Source organism: Ochotona princeps, chromosome 5 (genome assembly GCF_030435755.1).
Source record: "Ochotona princeps isolate mOchPri1 chromosome 5, mOchPri1.hap1, whole genome shotgun sequence".
NCBI lineage: Eukaryota > Metazoa > Chordata > Mammalia > Lagomorpha > Ochotonidae > Ochotona > Ochotona princeps.
In genome coordinates this window covers 10730282-10742841 of record NC_080836.1, presented here as the reverse complement: position 1 = coordinate 10742841, position 12560 = coordinate 10730282, and the positions used below count along the sequence as shown (strand labels likewise).

At 58.5% G+C, this 12560-nt stretch overlaps 2 protein-coding genes across 4 annotated transcripts in view; both read left to right on the top strand.

Moving 5' to 3' along the window:
* The window catches only part of LOC101524019 (rho guanine nucleotide exchange factor 4), a 68312-nt gene extending 57579 nt beyond the window's left edge, over positions 1–10733 (top strand). The window contains exons 1-10 of one of the 3 annotated variants that reach the window (XM_058664371.1): positions 1077–1207; positions 4356–4535; positions 5422–5598; positions 5681–5860; positions 6502–6734; positions 7000–7129; positions 8425–8556; positions 9111–9354; positions 10034–10111; positions 10529–10733. In XM_058664371.1, coding sequence (XP_058520354.1) covers positions 4410–4535; positions 5422–5598; positions 5681–5860; positions 6502–6734; positions 7000–7129; positions 8425–8556; positions 9111–9354; positions 10034–10111; positions 10529–10680 — 1452 coding nt within the window. In that variant the 5' untranslated portion in view covers positions 1077–1207; positions 4356–4409 and the 3' untranslated portion in view covers positions 10681–10733. Of the gene's footprint in view, positions 1–1076; positions 1208–4355; positions 4536–5421; positions 5599–5680; positions 5861–6501; positions 6735–6999; positions 7130–8424; positions 8557–9110; positions 9355–10033; positions 10112–10528 lie in introns of those variants that run through there. The other 2 variants (XM_004589334.3, XM_058664370.1) reach the window with 2 other exon arrangements.
* Positions 1024–1194, top strand: SMIM39 (small integral membrane protein 39). Its single transcript, XM_058664380.1, has one exon. It carries the CDS (start codon positions 1024–1026, stop codon positions 1192–1194), a length of 171 nt encoding a protein of 56 aa, XP_058520363.1.
* Positions 10734–12560: the final 1827 nt, after the last annotated feature.

Genomic DNA, 12560 nt, shown 5'->3' with positions numbered 1-12560 from the left:
GCCCTCTGATACACGCACAAGCCTGCCATCCATCCTGCTGCAGCCTCTGCAAAGGGTGAGGACATTGACATGCATGTTACCGGGGCTCACATGTGTTTGGTGCTGACACGCAGGGAAATCCTAGCCTACAACTACAGCCACCTCCGTGTGAACAGCCAGTCTGTGCGCACTCCCTCTGCACCCCCTCCTTTCCTGTGCCAGGAGTCATAGCTCCGAGCCTGCCACTCAGAACTCTGCCCACGCCCGAGCTGTGTCCTGGCAGCTGAGTCTCCTAATCTCTTCGAGGGCCGCACTGATTGAGCTTCCCCTTGGCAACAGAAAGAGCGAGCTATGAAGCCTGCAGACTCAGCTTGGGGTTCTAACGGGTGGCAGTGAAACCTCTCAGTGCTTGACAGAAAGCGACTGAAGCCAGCAACTTCCCCCAGCCCAGGGAAGGTGGAGCCCTCGTGTGAGTATTTCCTAACCAGGGTTCCTATGCGGTCCATATTCTCTCTGTACTACTTGGCGAACCAACTGATTGCTGGCCCCTTCAAGGCGTTATCTACTCATCCTTGAGATGTATCCCAGGGCGCGTGTCTTTTTAGGAATCAGAACCGCTGGCCCCGCCTTCCCCAAAGAGCCGGTGCCAGACGTCTTGGCCCCCGGTCAGGGCATCCCCAAGCGTCCCGTGGCCATCTGTGCGCTTGGCCAGCCCAGCTCACGGCCCGCTGGGCCGGTCTTAAAAGTTCCCCCGCCCCCTCCCAGGGTGGTTCCAAGGGCAGAGCGCTTCGCACGTGGAAGGAAATGCCGCCGCAACCCCTAGCCCCTGAGACGCGCAGTTCTCGCCGGCGCACTGGGCTCCTTTGCCAGGCCCCTGTGCTTGGGAGACGCGGCACGCACGGCGCCGGCTGTGCGGGAGGAGCCGGGGGTCAACGAAGCCGGCGGCTCCGCCCCCTCCGCGGGCGCTGCGGGCCGCCGGCTCCTACCCTGCGTGCCGGGGATCTCGGGGCCGCACGCACGCAGCGAGCGCGGAGGCAGGGCGCCATGGCAAAGGCCCCGCAGCGCCGGCGCGGCCCCGCGGCGCCCGGGAGCGCCCTGCGCGCCCTGCTGCGCTGCAACCTGCCACCCGGCGCCCAGCGCGTGGTGGTCTCCGCAGTGCTGGTCTTCCTAGTGCTCATCAACGTCGTGCTGATATTCCTGTTGGCCTTCCGCTGAGTGGCTGGGAGGGGTGAGTGGAGCGGATCGCGCGTTCTGTGCGGGCCGCGGAGGGGTGGACTCCCTGCCCTCCCCCACCCCCTACCCCGCATCGTGCTGTCAGAGCTCTACCCTGGGGGTGGTGCCGTCCTACGGGTGTCCGAGGGGTGTGGTGACACACGTGCCACAGGGGTCCTGCGGTCCGCTCTCGGTGCCACGGGCGGGGGGATAACTAAAATGGCGCGTCTCAGTGCGTGACTTAGGCTGCGGATGCTGCTGTGGCCGCGGCTGGCTGTGTTCTTGTGGGGACGGTTTGCATGTGACTGCCGGAAAAGGGAGCTGATCTGAGCATGCTCTTAGACCGGGCATGCTGAGCCACGGCATGGATGGGTACCTGGACACCTTGGCGCACAGTATCTGCCGGTGCTCTTTTTGCGGTTTAGGCCTTTGCAGAAGCGTCAGCCATGTCAGAACCAGCCTGGAATCCTCCAGGTCCCCCTCTCCTGTGCCCGGCTCAGCTGGAACCTGGGGGCTTCAAGTGTGGCTGTCCCCAAGACAGAGCAGTAGGAAGGACCCTCCCTGACTGGAAGTCGGCTTAGTTGTCCTGGAAGTAGAGCATATACTCCCCCTACACTGTCCCGTTAAATGAGTCTCTGAGCTCCTGAGACCTCCTTGGTCTTAGTGACCCCACAGAAACCATCAGTGTCACTGCTCTGACTTGCTGGGGTGTCTTCAGTTGTGGGCCAACCATGTGTGGGCATAGAGGGCACAGTCCTGTGTCCATCCAGTGCCTCCTGTGCTGCACCTGATGCTGGAACAAGGAAGTGACAAGGGTGACCAACACCTTCTGCCTTCTTCTTTCCTCCACCCACCCCCACCTCCAGCCCCCACCCAGCCAGGGCTTCCAGTTCTGGACACTGGACTCCAGTGGCTATACCTGGAGCCTTGCCTCTTGGGCCTGCAGCCAGACTCTGTCCTGAGTAGAAAACTTCCTAGGAAATATCCACCACACCTGCCTACAAGGATGAACAGAATAGGGGAAGAGAGGGGTGCACATGGAGTGGCCTTGGGGCGGGGCTCCTCTGAGAAGTACTGGGGGACAAAGAGAGACACCTCAACTGGCATAGGAGCTGGGAGGAAGCTGGGCTGTGTCACTTCCTCCTGGCCTATGGCCTCAGACCCCCCCCAAATCGGGCATATGGGCCCTTGTATCTTCATGGACTTTCACACAGTAAGCCACATCCTTTAAGGTCTTGACCGGGAGTCACGGGAGTCAGCTTGTCTGATTCATGCCGGCTCCCCGACTACACTCCTGCTGTGTGACGGTGAGGCCTGGCCTACCTGCAGAGATCTGCAGAGGTGGGAACAAGTGTCCGTGGCCTCCGTGTGGTGGGTGGGCTTCAGGACACACCTGGAGGGACCCTGTCTTTTCAAGGTATGGGACAGGGTTTGCCTCCAGGGGAGAGTCAGGGCTAGTGGTTGCCTCCTCCCTGGACTGGCTTGCTGAAGCCCTCCTCTGGGAGAAGGAATCGCATCTGAGCTGGCAGTAGTGTTGCAAAGTGGCCATGCCCATGCCTCATTTTGCCCACAGGGGACACACACACACACACACACACACACACACACACACACACACACACCAGCTGGCAGGGTCCTCCAAGACAGTGGCTGGGAGTCCAGGGATAAGGGTGGAGAAAGTGTGTGTGCAGGCAGGCCCTGATGGGTGAAGCAGCCCCTCAGGATTCCTATACTGAAATGTTTTTGCACACGAAATGCCCTAGGTACCAAAGGAAACCTAAAACGGCTGCGGGGTGTCGGGGTGGGGCATGGGAGGGCAGCAGGACCACACAGTGCGGAGGGCCTATCTGGTAGTGCTCCGATTCTACCTTGACCGCTAAGCCAGGCCACTGTGGGGTGCAAGGGCCATTGTCAGCACGTGGTCCCTGTAAGGTGAGGCACACATTCCCTCAGCCCCACCCCTCCTCTGCTGTCCCAAGCCCCTGGAACTGTTCCTCCATCCAGCGCTCAGGAGCAGAAATGGAGCCCAGCAGGCAATGGAGCTCCGGGGCTCTGCGGGGGCTGCGTGGGAGGGGCACAGGAGCGTGCCTGAGGCAGCCACTCAGCAGACAGGAAGCATGCAGGGAAAAATGAACGGGAGAGCTGCGGGCCAGAACTAAAGTGGTTACCTGGCAACCGCGTGCACCCCTCACGGATGGGGCTGCTGCGGGTTGTACCTGCTCCTGAGCTGGGAAATCACAGGAAGGAGGCTGTGCTTGTTAACACTTACAGTCCTAGGGCTCCAGACCTAGAGCTCTCATTGGGGTGCAGCTGCTGCTGGGATTTGGGTGGGGGAGGGGTGTGGCAAGGGAAAGCAGAGCCCAAGAGGCTGATTCTTTTTTTTTTTTTTTTTAAGATTTATTCATTTTATTACAGCCAGATATACACAGAGGAGGAGAGACAGAGAGGAAGATCTTCCATCCGATGATTCACTCCCCAAGTGAGCCGCAACGGGCCCGTGCGCACCGATGCGATGCCGGGAACCAGGAACCTCTTCCGGGTCTCCCACGCGGGTGCAGTGTCCTAATGCATTGGGCCGTCCTCAACTGCTTTCCCAGGCCACAAGCAGGGAGCTGGATGGGAAGTGGAGCTGCCGGGATTAGAACCGGCACCCATATGGGATCCCGGGGGTTTCAAGGCGAGGACTTTAGCCGCTAGGCCACGCGGCCGGGCCCCCAAGAGGCTGATTCTACGAAGGTTTGAAAACTACAACAAACCTGATCTACAGGTGCCATGGCAGATGGGGTGGGGGGGTGAATGTGGCATTATTGAGTGTGAGATGACCTCCACAGACCCTGCAAATCCATGGTGAGCCCAGTCAATAGTCACAGCCCCGGCCTGGCCAGCAGATGTGGATATGGAGGGGGAAGCTGAGAGGGAGTTGTCTTATCACAGGTCTGTGGTGGTGTGCAGACAGCATGGCTGGGCAAGGGAGCATGCCATGTCAGGGACAGCCATTCCAATCCTGCAGTCAGGCCCCCTGGCAGCTCCATTGCTGAACTCTGCCCAGAGAGCACTTCCAATAACACCTGTAAAGATGGGAGCCCTCTTCCAGGGGTTACACATTCAGTGAGCATCCCCCACCCCAGCCCCTCCAACCCGTCCACCCACGACTCTCCCCACAGCTCATCAGCGATGGCAGCGTGGTCTGTGCCGAAGCACTCTGGGACCATGTCACCATGGACGATCAGGAACTGGGCTTCAAAGCCGGGGACGTCATCGAAGTGATGGATGCCACCAACAGAGAGTGGTGGTGGGGCCGTGTCGCCGATGGCGAGGGCTGGTTTCCCGCCAGCTTCGTGCGGGTAATGGTTCTGACCTGCCCTCCCCGCCCTCTCCAGCCCCTAGAGAACCACCCCACCCTGCTTGGCAATCCGAGGTCACAGCTTGCAGGGGGCAGGGGCAAGGAGCATTGGGCAAGTGGTGCAGGGGAGCTTGACCCCCAGCCCTCCAGCTCTGCAAAGTCAACACCACTTCCTTCATCCCCTACTCCCAGCCCCACTCCTGGTGAGCCCTGGGTGGGTGGGGATGGGAGCTGATTGGAACTCATAGCCCAAGTTAGTGTGCACCATCTATTCCAACTTGGGACACACCACTGGGCATTTACTCGGTCCCACAGAGCACTCCCTGGGGTCACCTCAGTGACCTTTCTCCAGACCCCAAGATGTGCATGCTATGATTTCATCCATGTCATTAACTCAGAAGGGACTCAGGTCCTACCTTTGGGCTCCAAGGAAGGAATCCAGATGCAGTCATCCCAAGGCTAGGCTGAGGGTAGCCAGGAGGGGAGGTCCCAAACAGGTAGCCCTCCTGCTGCAAATGCTGGCCCCCCAAACTGTTCCTTTTGGGCCCCTAGTTATAGTTCAGAACTACTCCCCAGCAAGGCAATCCTCCTCATCTTGAGGCTGTATGAGTAGGCAGTGCTGCACTGACACCTGGGGTGTGTCATGCACACAGTGCATCAGAGGGGCCTGGTGACCCGCAAGGAACACTGATGACAGCTGCTGGCTGCTGTCCTGTTGTCCCCCCATCCAAGGCCTTGTGCCTGAGCTGAGGCAGTGGGAAGCTTCTCAGCCAGAACTCCCCCACTCCCTTTGCATGTCCCCAGAGACCCTGCTCCCTCAATACTGCTGCCCCAGGGAGGGATATGGGACACTGACGGTGGGCTGGCGGGTGTGTGGGTTCCTGCAGCTGCGGGTGAACCAGGATGAGCCTGTGGACGACGAGGCCCCACAGGCTGGCACGGGTGGGGTGGAGGACGGCGGAGCCGAGGCACAGAGCAGCAAGGACCAGATGCGGACCAACGTCATCAATGAAATCCTCAGCACGGAGCGTGACTACATCAAGCACCTGCGGGACATCTGCGAGGTGAGGGGCAGCCCTTGGGCTGTGGGCACTGCGTGGTGGCCGGCATGGCAAGGAACATGAGCTAACCCCACCCTGCCCGCAGGGCTACATCCGGCAGTGCCGCAAGCGTGCCGACATGTTCAGTGAGGAGCAGCTGCGTACCATCTTTGGCAACATCGAGGACATCTACCGGTGCCAGAAGGCATTTGTCAAGGCCCTGGAGCAGAAGTTCAACCGGGAACGACCACATCTCAGCGAGCTGGGCGCCTGCTTCTTGGAGCATGTGAGTGTCCAGAGTGGCCTCGAACCATCCCCAGGCCCTGCCCAGTCAGCCGCACCCCTGCCCTGGCATCTCCACCTCCCTGTGCACCTGCTGCTTTCTAGAAGCTTCCACATGTCTTGGGTGTGCCTTGCCTGTTGCTGTCACCCTGCAACACAGGCTTTTTGGGGGGAAGGGATGGGGACAACATGAGGGAGGGAAGGGGGGAGGTCCCCAAGGACTGGGAGGCGTCAAACTTTGCCATGGGGAGCAGAGGAGGGAAAAGGTGACCCCGGGGGCTGTTTGTGGCAGATTGCGGGGTTCCTCAAACTGGCATGAATGTTGAGTCCACTCTCAGTGCCGCTTGGCCTTTAGCCAAGGAGCTTTGGATGGGTCTGGTTGAGATCCTGCCCAGCGTCACCTCTTCCTGCAGCAGGCATGAGGCTGAGCGGAGGCTCCGGGACCCCTCCACCCCCTCTGTGCCTCATAACCCTTCCTGATGAGCAGCGCTGACTGCGACCCCGGTGACAGGGGCTTGCATGTGCAGAGATGGTCCCACCCCTGGTGCGGGGGGGGGTGCAGCAAGGCAGACACCTGCGGCCAGCTGGTTGCCTGGAGGAACAACCTGCAGCTGTGTCCCCTCCCTCTCTCCATCCTTCTCCCAGCAAGCAAACTTCCAGATCTACTCGGAGTACTGCAACAACCACCCCAACGCCTGTGTGGAGCTCTCCCGCCTCACCAAACTCAGCAAGTACGTGTACTTCTTCGAGGCCTGTCGGCTACTGCAAAAGATGATTGACATTTCCCTCGATGGCTTCCTGCTGACCCCGGTGCAGAAGATCTGCAAGTATCCTCTGCAGCTGGCCGAGCTGCTCAAGTACACACACCCCCAGCACAGGTAGGCAGCATGAAATCTGGGACTGGCAGGGGAGGGGAGTGGCCTGAGGCCTTTTAATTCCTTGCTCAGTGCGTCTGCCGCTCACAGCACAGTGGTAGGCACATAACAAAGCAAGCTGTGTGGTTGGGAGCTTTTGTGCAGGGGGAGGGGCTGTGCCTTTGTCAGGTGAGGGAGGTGGCAGCATGCATGGGGCTGCAGGGAACTCCCTCCTCTGCGTCTCCCCCTGCAGCTCTGTTGCCTCCCCCTACCCCCTGATCCCCACCAGGGATTTCAAGGATGTCGAAGCTGCCCTGCACGCCATGAAGAATGTGGCCCAGCTCATTAACGAACGGAAACGGAGGCTGGAAAACATTGACAAGATTGCTCAGTGGCAGAGCTCCATAGAGGACTGGGAGGTGAGGGCCCCAAGGACCCAGAAAACACCCTGGGTGGGGACTTGGCCTCTGGCTTTGAGATTGTGCTTGCCCCAGGGAGCTGAGGTGGAAAGCCATGCTCCTGGCGAGCTGGGGGTGGGAAAGCTAATCCTGTAGTGAAGGTGGGGCCTGGGTGCAGTCACCCTGCAGTCATCCTGCACCCCCCAGGAGCAGCCAGCCACACCACAGAATTCCTAAAGAGAGGGAAGTGTTTCTCCAAGTGCTGGTCTCTTCCCCTGCCCTCAGGGGATGCACTGGATCCCTGAGTTTGAGTTGACACCCAGGATTCCCGACAGAAGGGATCAGGTCCCTCACAGTGCACCAGGACAGGGATGCCTCCTGGTTCTGTTTTCCTGCTTGCACATTCTGGCACCTGCCACTCTTGCCTTTTAGGGCAACATCAAGGCCTGAGCTAACGTCCTGAGTCCTCCCACTTCCCACCCCAGAGGCCCAGCTGTCTCCTACACAGTCTGTGCTCCCGGGGACTCCCACCCGCGCGGTGACATTGCCATGCACTGTGCCAGCTGTCAGAAAGCAATCAGCCACAGTCAGCTGCACACTATGACAGAAATCCAGCATCCTAGGCCTCGCCCTCCGCAGACTGAACTAGAATCCCTGCAGTGGGGCTGAGCAGTGTGGGACTGGGTTTTGGGGGTCTAGCCCTGGTTAAGGACACCTACAAAACACAGTCCTCCCAGGTGAATGGACAGCTGGCAATAGCTCCTGGCCATGGTTTATCTGTTTAAGGAGGACCTGAAGGTGGGGAAGGGCTTACTCAAATGATGTTGAGATCCAGATCGCAGGAATTGGGGCACTGCAGGCACGAATATGGGGTCTGTGTGGGCCTCCTTTAAGGAGACTGCAGAGTCGACTTCCTTCCAGCGAGGCCTCTATTCTTTTCCTCTGGGCCAGCACTGAGATATAAGTCCCCTGTGGAATTCTACATCTTCTAATAGCCACCCTAAAACACATTAAAAGGTGACACTTTCATGTTACTGAATGCAACGTATGCAATGTATCATTTCAGCCCGGAATCAGCACATCGTTTGTGAAATGCATTCATTCCCTTCTTGACTTCATCCTCAATCTTCAAAATCAGAGTGTACCTTACATTGATGTTTCTCAACAGGGACCAGCCGCATTTCCCGTGTTTAGGGGCTGTGTGGCTACCAGAGTCCCATTTGCAAGGAGAGCTAACTCAGGTGCACACTCCCGGTGCAGAGAGAAGCCCAAGGCTGAGTGCACTGGGCTCACGGCTGTCCTTGGGATCCTCCCAGGGGGAAGATCTCTTGGTCAGGAGCTCAGAACTCATCTATTCCGGGGAGCTGACCCGCGTAACGCAGCCGCAAGCCAAGAGCCAGCAGAGAATGTTTTTCCTCTTTGACCACCAGCTCATCTACTGTAAGAAGGTACCAGGGTCACTCAGACTTACAGAGCAGAGACGGATAGCAGCCACAGCCCGTGCAAGGGGACCTGCTGGAAAACATGCGGGTAGTGCCTCCTTCCTGGGAGCTTGGGCCCTTGGGGCTAGGATAGGCACAGCTCTCCCAGGCTGATCAGGGCCCAGGGCTGTTGAGAACACTTTGCTTGCTGTCCTCCCCCTCCCCGCCCTGCTCAAACCCCCTCTTCTCTCACTGCAAACCTTAAGCCTGGGATCCTGTGCTTTGGGGTCTCACCCCGGCCTCCTCTGTCTGGTGGCCATGTCCGTGAAGCTCTTCTTAACCAGTGCTCCTCTTGCTGTGGGATGTGGGCCATTTGTCCTCCAGTTGGCAGGTGTACTGCCAAGGAGCCAGGCTACTTCCACTCGGGGCTCAGCACAGCTGTTGGCCAAACTGTGTCTTCAGGAGTTTGTCACCTGCAGGGGCAGTAGAGTGGATGGGTAGGTGGGCAGAGGGGTTGGGAGTGGCCTGGAACATGGTAGGTGAGCACTAGAATGGCCAGGGCTCAAAATTGCATCCGGCAGGACCTGCTGCGCCGGGATGTGCTGTACTACAAGGGCCGGCTGGACATGGACAGCCTGGAGGTGGTAGACCTGGAGGATGGGAAGGACCGAGACCTCCACGTGAGCATCAAGAACGCCTTTCGGCTGCGCTGCGGCACCTCGGGGGACAGCCACCTGCTATGTGCCAGGAAGCCTGAGCAGAAGCAGCGCTGGCTCAAGGCCTTTGCCAGGGAGAGGGAGCAGGTGCGGCTGGACCACGAGACAGGTGCGAGACCCTGCTGGGCCTTGCCCCACCTCTAGGACCCACCCAATTCACCTTCCTCTGCTGGGTAGCCAGAATCACCTTGAAACTAAAAAACATACATCTCAGGCCCAGGGCTTCACTGTGTGGCTCCAGGCACCTCCTGGTTCCGGGGGAAGCACGCGGCACCACCCTCACCACTGACAGGAGTGGCTTTCTGCAGCATTCAGCCCCAGGCCCTGGCTCTGTGCGCTTCAAACCCTGGGGGAACATGGAGTGGGCACTGGGCACTGGTCCCCAGGAGTGGCTCCTATGTGCATGTCCCTCCCTGTTCTGGGTTCCCCGCATTACTCTCAGCAGAGACCAGGTCAGTTCTTGGTCTGGGGGAAGGGTCCCCACAATGGAGAATATAGAGCTTACTGGCTGCGAGGAGCAGGCTGGGGTATCATGAGGGTAAAGGAAGGACCTGTCAGTTCTCTGTCAAGGATTCCTCCCCAGCATCTGCCCTGTCCAAGCTAGCCAAGGCTTCCTGGTGGGAGCCTGGTACAACCAGGTAGCCAGGATACAATCCCTGTGACCTAAGGGGCCCTGGGGCATTGTGGGCAGTACAGGCAGGCATGCACCTGGCACCTCAGTACAAGGAGAGAAATGGGCAGGGTAGTGGTCTCATGTGTTTGTGCCCCAACCCTTCCTTCCCATCCAGGCTTTTCCATCACTGAGCTGCAGAGGAAGCAGGCCATGCTGAATGCCAGCAAGCAGCAGGCCACAGGGAAGCCCAAGGGTAAGTGGACAGTGGTCCCACCTCTCTAGCTGCTCAGATGCCACTCGGGTCCTCAGGGGTGCCCTCTGCCCAAAGACTAGAGAAAAAGGGCTAGCTACTGAAGATGACGCTTGTGCTGACAAGTGATGCTTTTGCTCTGGGCCCCCACCCACGCAGCAGTGATGCTGGATAGTGAGGGCACATATTTTCCCCGGGTGCCTTTCTGAGAGCTGCCATAGAAAAGACGGCCAGAAGTTACGCACCGTCTGTCCTCTGTTCCCACTGCAGGCCAGCAGCTCAGGCCTTTGGGAGCAATCAGAAAAGTCCTGTGTAGCCAAACTGTCCCTTGGTGGGGGTAAATGTCTGAGACAGTGCTCCCAGCAGCAGAGGCTGCTGCTCCACTCTGACCCTAGCCCCGTTTCCCCCCCCCCACCCCAGCTATTGGCCGGCCCGGCTACCTGATGCGCCAGAAGCACCCGGCACTGCCTGCCAGCCGGGCCCAGCAACAGGTCCTGGTGCTGGCGGAGCCCAGACGGAAGCCATCCACCTTTTGGCACAGCATTAGCAGGCTGGCACCCTTCCGCAAGTGACCAGTGCCCACCTGACGGGACTCTGTGGACCTGTTCTTTGAGGACCGCTCCATCTGGCCCTCCATGTGGCAAACAGCCCAGCTGAGGACAGGAGTCCCTGGGTGCCACCAGGAGGATGCATGGGGTCTGTGATACTGGCATAGTGAGAGACCAACTGGGAGACGCAGAGCCTTGCACGTGCAATCTCTTCCTGCAGCCAGGGCTCTTGCTCGCCCACCAGCCTCCACAGCCCCGGAACCCAGGCACCACAGCCCAGAACCACCGACCAAGCTGGCGCACAGAAGTTCTGGCTGCTTTGGACCTTCCTTGGAAATCTAATCATCCCTCTTGCCATTCACTTCCCTGTGGGCAGGAGATCCACTCCAGCCTTCAGTTGCCTACAAAGCTGGGCCCTGTGCCCCTCTGCCCTCCAATTCTCCTTTGGGGCCCCCATCCCCGAAAGGCGGCTTGCATCCTCAGAGGGGGTGGGAACCAGGAACTCTGTGCCCAGATGTCTAGCCCAGGGCCACCCTTCTTGGCACTGCTGGCTGTGGGAGACCCTCCTCCTTGTGACGCATCAGTCTACAGCAGGAAGAATAGAGCCGTCCAGGTAGCTGTGCCCTCTGGCCCAGCCTCGTGACCCATCAGCCTGCAGCTGTGGAGTGGCTGCGGGTCCACCTGGTGACTCCTGGTTCTTGTCTGGATTTTGTCATCTGTGTTTTTCTGACAATGGAGAAAAAAAATCATTGTTAGTGACACAGAAAGATTGCCTTACCCTAGTGAGCGTGAGAAGCCATAAGAACTGCATTCTGTGGCCCAGCCGGGTCAGTCCCGGCTGCACGTCTGGCAGCGCTGGAAGTGCAGCTAGGGCCTGGCGCACTGGGATGGAGCCCAGGGGACTCAGCAGCATGGACGGTCACTCTTGCACTATACCTTCTCCAAGCCAGAAGCCACATTTAATTTCATAAAGAAACTTGTGAAAAGTCACCTGCCTGCTGTCTTTCTGACGGTGTCTGTGCTTTCCTTCCCCTCTCCCATCCTCCCAGTGTCGCCTGGCACTCCATCTCTGCCCTAGCCCTCTCCGAGCAGAGGCAGGCAGCAGGTGGGGTGTGCCTCTCGGGTCCCCAGTGCAGGCTGGCTCAGATGTGGGGCTCATGCTGAGGGAGGTCAGGGGGAGCTGGGAGGGCATAACCAGGTTCCAGTCACATGGACACACCAACCCCACCCCGCCCTCCATCCCTAGGCTGCTCCCACGTGAGTAGCTGGATGACCAGGCAAGTGTGAGGGGACCCCCACAGTACTTCCTAGCCCCGGTATCCTCCTCAGGGAGTATGCTCTAGGACAACCTGGCCACAAGCCCAAAATAAAGAGGCATCTGAGGCTGGTTCCTTCCTCTTCCCAACAGTGGGAACAGCCCCCCAATCCCTCCCCCTCTACCACACTCCAGCACCTGCGAACCCTGGCATCGCCTAACTTGAAAGCAGCTACGCCTCCTTACAGGCAGATAAAAACCCATAGAGCAAAAACTGTGACAACCAGAATATGCAACACAAGTCAATCTTTATTGAAAACTGCAGTATTAATACATAACAATTCTTGTTACAATAAACGTGCTTTTAAGAATTTTAAATCTGAGCTCATCTACTCATCAGATTGCATAAAAAAATTAAAAGAGTCTGACTTTCCCCTAATGGAACTGGCTCAGGATGGGTGTTCCACTCCTTTGTACTGACACGAGTTCAATGCAGAGGCGAGGGATGCCTTAACACTGGAAGACAATGCTGACTGAAGCTTAAAAAACGTACCAAGAGAATGGTGTAAAAAACAGTATTTAAAAATTGTTTTAAAAAAAAAGTGGGGAGGGGAACCATTCCTACCCCTTGAGGCTCCTTGCAGCCCCT